The sequence below is a fragment of the Fundulus heteroclitus genome, chromosome 23 (genome assembly GCF_011125445.2).
Source record: "Fundulus heteroclitus isolate FHET01 chromosome 23, MU-UCD_Fhet_4.1, whole genome shotgun sequence".
In the NCBI taxonomy this organism is placed as follows: domain Eukaryota; kingdom Metazoa; phylum Chordata; class Actinopteri; order Cyprinodontiformes; family Fundulidae; genus Fundulus; species Fundulus heteroclitus.
Window position 1 is genome coordinate 2,015,649 of NC_046383.1, and position 11,428 is coordinate 2,027,076.

At 38.7% G+C, this 11,428-nt stretch overlaps 1 protein-coding gene across 1 annotated transcript; it reads left to right on the forward strand.

Moving 5' to 3' along the window:
- The first annotated feature begins 539 nt into the window (after nucleotides 1-539).
- smyd5 (SMYD family member 5) lies at nucleotides 540-9,630 on the forward strand. Its single transcript, XM_012879821.3, has 13 exons — nucleotides 540-680; nucleotides 1,464-1,572; nucleotides 1,814-1,953; nucleotides 3,776-3,897; nucleotides 3,998-4,067; nucleotides 4,492-4,596; nucleotides 4,808-4,870; nucleotides 6,360-6,430; nucleotides 6,526-6,632; nucleotides 6,843-6,899; nucleotides 6,996-7,090; nucleotides 8,736-8,806; nucleotides 9,209-9,630. The coding sequence occupies exons 1-13, from the start codon at nucleotides 588-590 to the stop codon at nucleotides 9,351-9,353; spliced, it is 1,248 nt and encodes a 415-aa protein (XP_012735275.2). The 5' UTR covers nucleotides 540-587; the 3' UTR covers nucleotides 9,354-9,630.
- Nucleotides 9,631-11,428: the final 1,798 nt, after the last annotated feature.

The window sequence follows — 11,428 nt, forward strand, 5'->3', positions numbered from 1 at the left end:
TTTGGGTTTGCAGCAAAATGCTGCAGATCTTCTATAAATCTGTTGTGGAGAGTGTCATCTCCTCTGCCATAATCTGCTGAGGTAGCAGCATGAGAACATCTGACTTATGAAGCTCAACAAGCTGACAAAGAAGACTAGCTCTGTTCTGGGTGCCCCATCTAGAACCTCTAGAGATGACTTTTTAAAGAAGGATTCTTAATAAAATGAAGAACATTATGGACGACACTGAGCATCCTCTTCATCAGACTGTTGTACAACAACAGGGTGTCTTCAGTCGAGGCTTCTCCAGGTCCACTGTAAGACAGACTGGTACAGGAGATCCTTCCCGCCTGCGGCCATCAGCATCTACACCATCTCATTAAAACAAAAAAAACCCCGAGTTATACCTGCATTTAATTTTCCTTTGGGATTGACAAAGTATTTTTCAATTGAATTGAATGTTTGGATGGTATTGCTGCTCAGCTGTATTCAACTCAAGAAAGAAAGAAAGAAAGAATGAAGCCTTCTCCCGCCCACCAGCAGGAGGCGCTGTCTGTTTTTCTACAGGTCACGTTTAAAGGGGTGAAAGGACAAATCTGTTGTCAAACATGGCTGCTCCCGTGGATGACATGTTTTCTCTCTGTGTGGACCCATGTAAAGTCACCAGCAGCGTGGAAGTCAGGTTTATAGACAACGTTAAGGTGAGACTTTCCCATTTTGTTACATTTTCACAGAGTTGAGGTATTCCGTGGTCCAATGGCGCCTCAGAGAAGCGGGGTTGTTGGCTCGCATGTCGGCTGCAGCTCACTGCTGCATGACATGACATGACACTATACACTGGACTTCAGTTTACAGAAAATAAAGTAAGAAGGCAGCAACATCACATATTGTGCTTCGGTATTTTATCCATAGTGGTGATTGGTGCTTTAGGATGATGAACACTGGTTGATTTTATTCATTTTTCTCTCTGACTCATTCAGAGCAGTGTTAGGTTGTAGTTGATAGGTTGAAAGCATCTCTGCTTTTCACACAACCGTATTTAGACACTCACCAGTCAAATCATCAGCATGGCGTCTTGTAACTAAGCTGGAATGTGTGTTGTCTGTTTGTGATTTCAAATAATTTATGTATGAGCATCGCTTGTGGTGTTCCTCGGGAGTTTGTGTTGGGACCTAAAATGTTTATTCTAATCACTAAAGACATGTGACGTTAAAACTGATGAAGTTTGCTGATGACAGTACATTTCCTGCTCTGGTCATGATTTGTAGTTTATGTCAAACTACATTAAACTTTCAATTTATTCCCTTCAGGAATAAATCAAAAGGTTTCTTTGATTAAATCAAACTCCAAAATTAAGTTTGATTTATTTTTTATTTTTTTACTTAGAAACTAAATAATTGTATTATGGGCTATATTGTAAGCATATTTAGCTTCATTTTGTCACGTTCTTATCTTTCTCAAGCTACTTCTTTGAATGTTGGCAGGGTAAGGGTCTCTTTGCAAAACGAAGCTTCAAGAAGGGAGAAACCATTTTCGTCGAGCGGCCTGTGGTTTCTGCACAGTTCCTGTGGAATTCGTTGTATAAATATAAAGGTAAACAAATTTTACATTTGCTGTATTTTAAAACAAAGACACATTTTGGGGAAATCATGAAAAGTAAGCACTTTTTAAAAATGGCATATTTAACCATACAATAAAAATAAATAAATAAATAAATAAATAAAGCATAAGGGTACATTGTGACAATCTGTATTTTTGCGGATGTTTTGCATAAAATGAAACTTAAACGTTTTAAAAGTCCAAAGCACCCCCTCCTCTGTTTTGTATTTCCCAGCCTGTGAGTACTGCTTACGTGCTCTGGAGACTGCAGAAGAAAATGCCCGGAGACTCAGTGGCAACCCGGCTCTCAGCCTTCCCCATCCTGAGCTCTGCCGTGTCCGCCCTGAGCTCCATCAGGCCTGTCCTCAGTGCCAGGTAGGTCCACTTCCAGTCGGTCTACGGGTTCCCGTGGCTGACTGATCAGTCTCTACAGGCCACCGCCTGCTCTTCTTCTGCACTGTGTAATGTTGCATTGTTGATCTAGGCCTTTATGCGTACAAAAAGGAGCCAATCACAAAAGTCCTTTCTTACTTACCATGGCAGCCAATGCTTTAATGTAACATAATCTATTATACATCCACTTGATGTTTGTGTTTTTAGGTCCTTGAATATAGATCACAAGGGGGATATATTGTTTCCTTTTTGACAACTGATGATTTAAAGTAGTTATCTTCTGCTCATAGTATGCTGAGAGGCTCCAGTAAATAATATCCATCTGTAGGATGCCGCCTTGTCATTCTAATTTGATCATGGGTCATAATCTGTCATATTTCACCAAAGTTAGCTGGCTCAAAGGTAGGTCAGAACCAAAAAAAATGGATGTAATAGTTTTTTTTTTTTTTTATTTTGCAAAAAAAAAAAAAAGGGATTGAAGTTAGTTAATCTTAGACTTAGAGACTTAGACTTAGACATATTTATTTGTCATTTTGTATGTACAGAGTGCATACAGAATGAAATTTCGTTGCATGCAGCTTATTAAAAAGTAAACAATTGAAATGTAAACAGTGCAGGAAAATTGCAGCTGTGATTAAAAAGTAAACAATTGAAAAAAAATGGATGTAATTTTTTATTTTATTTTGCAAAAAAAAAAAAGGATTGAAGTTAGTTAATTGTTTTAATTAATTACATAGATGGAACTATTTATTTAAAAGTACTCAAGTCTGTCCTATAATTTTATTTAATTTCAAGATTTTATTTCTGTACTCATTTATGACATTAATGGGATTTAGAATTATATTTTTTTTTTATTTCATAAAAAGGGTTATAGCTTATCAATCTCAAATTGGGAAATTTTGATATATGGACTATTGGTTGCTCTCTAATGATAATAAGTAAAAGCATTTGTGTCTGGAGCATCTGGCTCCAGATTTACAATAAGGGTTGTCGCTTGCCTCTATAGCAGTAGTGTTAACTTTTATATATGTTAGTTTTAAGTGCATGGGTAGAATATGGAGTTTGAAGTGTAAAAGAAACAAACATGAAGCTGACTGAGAAATAGAACTGTATATATTTTTTATTATTATTTTCTCATAAATTAAAGCCTGTAGTCTTGCATTTTATCATCAACATCTTAGTAATTTAACAGAGATTGTAAATATTTGCTTGGGCTAAAAAGTTAGGATGCTATTTATGTAGGTTTTAGTATTCTACCAAGGATGTTTGAAATTAAATTTATAAGAAAGTTGAACTACAGACAAAATATTGAGGATTTATTTTTTAAAAAAAGGTACGTGGGGATAAACATAACATTTTCCTTTAAAATTCCGTAAAATCCGTCTTTTTTTTTTGTTTGCAACTTAATTTCTTTCCCCCTGCTGGTCAGTTGCTAGATTGCATGTTTCTGCTTTTATACTATGGCTTTTTAAATCAAGCGCTCCATCTGCCCTTTTATTTGAACTGAGGAAAAAAACAATATTCCAGAAACGCTTCATTATTTTATAACATTAGACATTTTTGACCCGTTACAAATATTTCCAGATGTTTGACTAAGTTAAAAATAAAATGGCTCTTTAGTGAATATGTTTTTGTGGGACCTAAGAAATGATCAGAAGTACTTAAAACTCACTTCTCTTTGGCTGCATTAGTTTTCGGCCTGGGAGGCTGAGAGACCGATAACCTTTACAACCACTTTCTGGATGACATTGTTGCCAAGTGATGCAAAACTCTTTAGTGCCATGTTTTTAATTACCTTCTGCAGGTGATGTACTGCAGCAGTGAGTGTCGGCAAGCAGCTGCAGACCAATACCATCGGGTTCTGTGCCTGGGTCCTTCTGAGGGTGATCCAGACCACCCCATCAACAAGCTCAAAGATGCATGGAGGTGACACAGCCCCTACCTTCTAATTGTTGCCCCTATTGTGTCATGATTACATTCAAACACGTTCGCTCGCCAGTAATTAAAAGGCATTGTCTGCTTTTAGGAGTGTGCATTATCCCCCAGAGACCTCCAGCATCATGCTCATGATCAAAATGGTGGCTGTGGTCAAACAGGTGAGTCTCTGATGACGCTTATGTGTTGAGCAGAAACGAAAATCATGCAGATATCTGTTGAAATGAACTTGACAAATATCAGAAGTGGCAAAACAAAATTTATTTTCTGTGGATGTAATTAGATTTTCCCCAGGCATTGTTTCATAATTCAAACATCATTGTTGAATCAGCCATGAAATGAGCTTTGAGATTGATACATATGGTGTTAATGAGAAAAGTACCGAATAAAATGCTTGGAAATCAGCCAGGTGGGTGACAGAAACCAAGTAAGCAGATGGTAAATGGATTCAAGTTTGATCAACATATTAATTTAAGCTAAAGTACATTTTAGTTTCCGTTATTTTATTTATTTTTTTGTTAGGCATGATTTAAGCTGCTGTTTGCCATTTTAATTAATCGAGCCCATGTTGTTCATGTTATCCAGGCCAAAGATAAAGCGCACTGGCAGAAGCTGTTTTCTCACTTCTGCAGTCGTACGGCGAACGAGGAGGAGGAGATTGCCCATAAGCTCCTGGGAGAGCAGTTCAGGGTAATTTATCTTCCTGTTGGAGATCTGAGGTCACTGTGTGTGAAATATTTTCAATTTGTCAGTTCAAAGGGGACATTGCAGTTTTTCACAGCTCAACAGGCAAAGCAGCAGACCACTTGTTATCCCCTTCTTGGAGCCTTTAAACCTCCGCTGTGGCTGCTTTTGCTTATGTTCTGTGGGATTTAATTTTTCTGTCATGTTTTGTTTACAGGGGCAGCTGGGCTTGTTGCACAGCCTTTTTAGGGCAGCACTTTATGATGACCATCTCAGTCGGGTCAGTATGCCTCAAACCCTCCTCTATTTTTCAATGTGGCAATCATTTCTTACTTTGATGCAAAAATCTGCTCAAAACTATTAATAAGTGCACTATTTGGGTTTTCAAATGCTGGCCAAGAGTTTAAATACACTAATAACGAGCCGGATATAATGAGCAGGAACAGTTTCTTTTTTTTAAGCTGGAATCATGCAAAAAATATTTTTAAGAAATAACTTAAGACATTGTGAATTTTCTTTTTAATCCATACGTGGTCAAATTATACCTACATGATCAAATATTGACATACACCCCCACTGATATTTGGTTAAATTTCCCTTGGAAAGTTGAGTCTCGAACACTTTTTGTAGCCTTTTATTTAAAATTGATACTTTCAAGCTCAAATGAAATATGCAGTTGTCTTTGTAAACAAGTGAATATCTTTCTGGAGAGGTTTTGTGGTCAGTAGAGAGTAAGATTCAGTATTTTTTCAACAATTACAAGTTTGTTTGGAGGAGATAAAGTGGAGCTTTCGGACTTCATAACACTGTGCCAACTGTCAGGCATGGTGGTGGCAGCATCATGTTCTGGGGTTGGTTTGCTGCCATTGCAAAAAGTGGATGGAATCATAAAGAATGACGACTACATTAACAGCTAAATGGTTGAAACCCGATGAGAAGTCTGTGTTCCTGCAAAACAATTATCATATACACAAATCAAAATTGGTTCTGGAATGGGTTAAGCTGGCTGTTATTAAGCTTTGGGAGTCATATTACCAAAGCCAGGACCTCAATCCTGGTAAAAATGAAAGGCTATTCTTAAAAACTGTGGACACTTGATGGATCACCAGCATTCGGTGAAGCTGCAGAGCACACGTGTCAAACTCAAGGTACGGGGGCCGAATCCGACCAAACACTAGTTTGGTATTGTCTACGTGTATTCTAACACTAGTTAATTTATTTTTTCCACAGTTTTTATCTTTTCATGTTTAGATTTTTATATTTAAATACCTGTACGCTCACAGCAAAGTAAAACAAAAGTCAAAGTCTTTGCTTGTGTGCACGGATTTGGCCCGTAAAGCCAGAGCGATGCCAGAAGCTTGTTGATGGCTACAGAAAACACTTTTCTAAATATAGTGAAGGTGTGTGTACTTTATCATTTTTAACCAAAAACAGAAAATCCACAGTGAATTAGAACTTTTGTGCCAAATTCTTGCTTTAATATTCAGTGAAGTTGTTTGTTGAACGATATGTTTATCATTAAAAAAAAAAGAACGATTCAAATAAATCATTTTAAAATTAATGTGGTGTTCTGAGTGGTACTATATCTGTCCGGCATGTTTTAAGCTCACTTGTTTAGGACATACAGGCAACTGTTGCAGGCAGTTTAAAGACTGATCTGTTTATTTCCTTTATATCCAGATATTCCAGAATAAATTTGTGACTCTTCCTTAACCAAGTAGTTCATTTATGATGCAAAACAAATGAGTGACTGTATAACTGTATTGCAGTGGTTTGTGCCTGAAGGTTTCCGCTCTCTGTTTGCTTTGGTGGGAACAAACGGCCAAGGCATCGGTACCAGGTGACCCCTGCCTCCGTTCTTTGCTTTAATTATCAACATGTCCGGCTCGGGATCTCTGTTTGAATGTCTTTCTGGTCTTTTTGTTTCCAATGCAGCTCTCTGAGTCAGTGGGTTCATGCCTGTGATGCACTGGAGCTTCCCGACCAGCAGAGGGAGCAGTTGGACTCTTTTATTGACCAGTTATACAAGGACATTGACAAAGGTCACTGTTTTATCTCAGTACTGCAGTAAATTCTGGAGTAAATAGATTTATTCTCAGCTGAGGAGATTTGCAGCTGTCATATTGTGTGAGTGAGTGCTCGTTGTTGTCTGCGCGGCAGTTTTCGGTGTCGACAGCACTGTTGTCATGCAACGCGTGTGCACATCATAAACATAAAGTCAGGAATGAGCATAACTCGTGTGCTTTCTGCAGAAACGGGAGAGTTTCTGAACTGCGAGGGTTCTGGACTTTATCTGCTGCAAAGCTCCTGTAAGTCCACGCGATGCTCTCCGTCTAGCGTCAGTAAAAATGTTGCGGTTCTAGGAGCAGATTTAACTAAATGATTTTCACCTTTGCTTCCCGCAGGTAACCACAGCTGCATCCCAAACGCAGAGGCATCCTTTCCCGACAGCAATTTCCTGCTTCACCTCAACGCCCTCGGTGACATCAGCCCAGGACAGGTCAGCTGACACATCTGGATTTACAGTGATGTATTTTAGTCTGGCAACGACGGGACGGAACATCCTTCTACTGTCTGGCTCGGTGTTCTCCCTTGTCAGACGGTATTAGAAGGCTGAGATGTCCCAGGATTGGAGTTGGTTTGTCAAGCTGTCAGAAAGATTGAGAAGGCTTGCATCTGCATGGCACAGTAATGTCACAGCAGCTGTGCTACTTTCACAGGAAATGTCTCCTGTGAATGGGGCTGAAAACAGAGAGAAACGAAAGGACTTAACTTCCTGCAACATTTTGCTGAAGAAGTGTGTGTATATACAGGACTGTCTCAGAAAATTAGAATATTGTGATAAAGTTCTTTATTTTCTGTAATGCAATTAAAAAACATGAAATGTCATACATTCTGGATTCATTACAAATCAACTGAAATATCGCAAGCCTTTTATTGTTTTAATATCGCTGATTATGGCTTACAGCTTAAGAAACCCAAATATCCTATCTCAAAATATTAGAATATTGTGAAAAAGTATACTAGTAGGCTATTCAACTAATCACTTGAATCGTCTAATTAACTCAAAACACTGCAGGGTTTCCTGAGCCTTGAAAAACTCAGCTTGGTTCAGTAAACTAAATCACAAGTATGGTAGTGGTTAAGAGACGACATAAGATTCTCACAGTAACTGGTGTACTGACCATGGCATTACTGTCCTTGATTGGCCTGTCAATTCCCCTGACCTGAACCCCATAGAGAATTTGTGGGGTATTGTGAAGAAGAAGCTGAAGGACACCAGACCCAACAATGCAAATGAGCTAAAGGCCGCTATTGAAGCATCCTGGGCATCCATAACACCTCAGCAATGCCACAGGCTGATTGCCTCCATGCCACGCCGCATTGATGCAGTAATCTGTGCAAAAGGATTCCCAACCAAGTACTGAGTGCATTAATGGACATTTTCAAATGTTTGATTTTGTTTTGCTGTTATAATTATTATTTTTTTACTTGGTCTGAGGAAATATTCTAATATTTTGAGATAGGATTTTTGAGTTTTCTTCAGCTGTATGCCATAATCAGCGATATTAAAACAATAAAAGGCTTGCGATATTTCAGTTGATTTGTAATGAATCCAGAATGTATGACATTTCATGTTTTTTAATTGCATTACAGAAAATAAAGAACTTTATCACAATATTCTAATTTTCTGAGACAGTCCTGTATATATTTTTGTGGTGGAAAAAAAGCCTGAGTTTACAGGGGGTTCCCTTACAGTCGGGAAACGTCTAGGAAACTGTAGAATTGGTGAAATCTAAATAAGAGTGAAATATTTGTCTCTTTGTCTATACAAGAAGTATTTTTGTGTCAAAATAAATCTCTTTAATCAGCGCAGTTTTCAGTTATCTCTTCAAACACCCACACGCCCGGCATGAGTCCGTCCGTCCCTCCCTGTGTCCGTTATTCTGTCCAGTCTGTCTGATTTCTCTGTCCGCACATCCCTCCGTCCATCCCTCTCTGTTTGGAAAAGTTTGACTTTTTTTTTCAAATGGAAAATTATAAAGGAAACAGGAAGTCGGGTTTTCCGAGATCTTGCTTTTAAGGAGGCGGGTTCCCGGGCCGGGGTCTTCGTTGAGCTCAATGATGTTTTCTTCTGTTTTCAGGAGATCTGCATCAGTTACTTGGATTTCTGTCAGCGGGACAGAAGCCGACACAGCAGGCACAAGATTCTGAGGTAAACACGCAGTCTTTAGGATAAATCATTCAAAGGCGGGTCACACGCTTATGGATTAAATGCGGATCAATAGAAAAACCCAGCAGGTAGTGACGGGCAGTCCTGAGGCAGAAACGGCATGACTGTTCCTTATTGATCTGCATGATGTCAATCCATCTATAAATTACGTTCAGTCGGCGCGAGACCTGAAGTTTTACCTGCTTGTTTCAGTCCTAATAAAGTTAATTTCCACTCCCGGTGGGTGTTTGTCATGCTAGCTGATTCATAGCCATTAGAAGTATTTCTTAAAAAGGTTGAAGTGCTTGCTTTGATGACTTGCTACTGACTTCACTAAAGGCTTTCCTCCTAATTCAGGTGTTTGTGGGTGCAGTATCGTGATCGAGCATTTTTATTCCCTTATAGGGAGAACTACCTGTTTGTCTGCTCGTGTTCAAAGTGCGTGTCCCAGATGGACGAGCCAGACGTCACATCTGAGGAGGAGGAGGAGGGCGAAGCAGAGGGTGAAACAGAAGGGGACGAGATGGAAGACGAGATGACAGATGTTTGATAAAAGACTCGGCCATATTGTTCTCGGTTGTTCCCTTCCCTCTGAAACACGAGGCCAAAAAGAATAAAGACCAGCTAAGACTGTGATCTGCATGTCCAGAAGCGAAGTCCTGTTCGTGACACATTTCACTCTTTGTTTTAGAGAGCCGTAGCCAAGTTGTTCAGTGCCACAAGACAGTCGTGCAAATATGTTGACTTTGTTGGTTTTACTCAAAATAATCTGAAGCTGAACTTCTAGTTGTTTTTTTTTTTTTTTTGGTTAAATCTGCAAATGATTTGACAAACACTGACGGAAATTAGCATTCAAGGTGTTCGCAATCAGCAGGTGGGCAGAAAAAGAAAAAAGAAAAATGTAGGGTTCAAAAGTCTTTATTAAGCTCTCCTGTTTCATCCTTTACCCTGAAAGGTGGATTTTAGGTGAGGTTTTACATCCAAAGCATCAGTTTTTCTTTTTTTAAGAGAAATATGACGGTTAAACATGATAAAATATTAAGCAGATAACAGCTTATTCTCTAAATGTACCTATTTAGTGCTCCTGAATACATCTCGATGATTTCTATTTCTGCTCAGAAGTTCACATCCGCTCAACGTTGGCATGAGAATCTTACTTGTTTTTTTTAAATGATCAATTTGAATAAAAATAAAAAGATAAACCATATCAAAAAATGGCTGTGCCAGTTTGGTTAATTGGAGATTTTTTTTTTTTTACTTACTAACCAAAAAACCCTTTAACCAACAGGTTTAAATCTTTAAAACTAGAAATCAATACACTGCAAAAAAAAAAAAAAAAAAAAAAAAGACAACCCTGTTTTACTCCATGTCTGACCTGCATCAGGTCAGTTATACTGACCAAAATTATTTTTATTTCCTAAACAAATAAATTTTTTTACTATGCATTTTAAGCCTTTTTGGGGAAAGCCTGAATGATGTCATGGCTATGTGAACTTCTGATTTACAACAGTTGAGGCACACCTCTCAATGTATTTTAAGGCAATACATTGAGAGGTGTAACACACTGATTCCTAGTGTGATATCATGGCAAAATCAAAATAAATCAGCCAAGATATTAGGAAGACAGTTGTGGATCTCCTCAAAAGCGCCGCTTTTGTTTGTCCTTGAATGCAATTTCCACATGCTTTAAGGTTCCAGCAACAATTATATACAAGTATAAATGGCATGGGAATGTCCAGCGATCATTAGGAAGGTACCGACATGGGCTGAGAGGATTACATGAAGGGGAAGAAGCAATTGCTTCAAAAGCAAAGGCCAGATTAACATTTGCACTCAAGGACAAAGACCTTAAATGTCGGAGATATGTCCTGTGGTCTGGTTGGACATAATGACCATCATTACTTTTGAACAAAGACAAGCTTTGTCCAGACGGGGATGGTAGCATTATGTTGTGGGGACGTTTTGCAGCAAGAGGGACTGGTGCGCTTGACAAAACTGATGGCATTGACAATCGAGTAATTCCTTCGTTTTTTCCGCCGTACTGCAGCGTCTTTGGTGTAAGCAGCAGTTCTGAATCCACGTTTTCTATTTTGTGTTAATAGTCCTTAAATATCTGAATTGGCAGGTGAGATGTCTATGGAAACTAAATGCTTATCGGCCAGGTCGACATATTTAAAGCTCTGGGTGTTGTTAAGACCCTGTGTGGATCAGAGAAAAAAAATCATAAATTCAAATTTGTGCGCAGAATTCTTGTTTTCACACTGCAGAAGTAGTCCCTGACATGAGTGACATTCATGATTAGTGAATTTCAACATTTGACCGGCGCCCGTCTTCCAATGCCAGAAATAACACATTCTGCTGGGAAAGTTAAAAACGCTATTGCATTTTTGTTATTCTTATTCAAACTGATTCTTAGCATGTGGTTTTAGGACCTTCGGATGAAACCTTATTGCAGCAGAACTGACAGATTGGCCTCTGGCATTCAGCATTCAGCTCCTTTGTATTCAAGATAATATGATATGTGTGGGGTGTCTGAGTTTGCAGCAGATGCCGTGTGGTCAATGTTGTTTAGAGATAAATGGTCAGTGTTACTCATCTTCCCCTCGCACACTGAGACAAAAGCAA

What these genes read in the sequence shown, in the direction of transcription:
- smyd5 (XM_012879821.3), top strand. Translation starts at nt 588, where the DNA reads ATGGCTGCTCCCGTGGATGACATGTTTTCTCTCTGTGTGGACCCATGT. An exon ending in AGGCCTGTCCTCAGTGCCAG is followed by an intron (nt 1,954 to 3,775) that starts GTAGGTCCACTT and finishes TACCTTCTGCAG; the next exon opens with GTGATGTACTGCAGCAGTGA. An exon ending in TGGTGGCTGTGGTCAAACAG is followed by an intron (nt 4,068 to 4,491) that starts GTGAGTCTCTGA and finishes CATGTTATCCAG; the next exon opens with GCCAAAGATAAAGCGCACTG.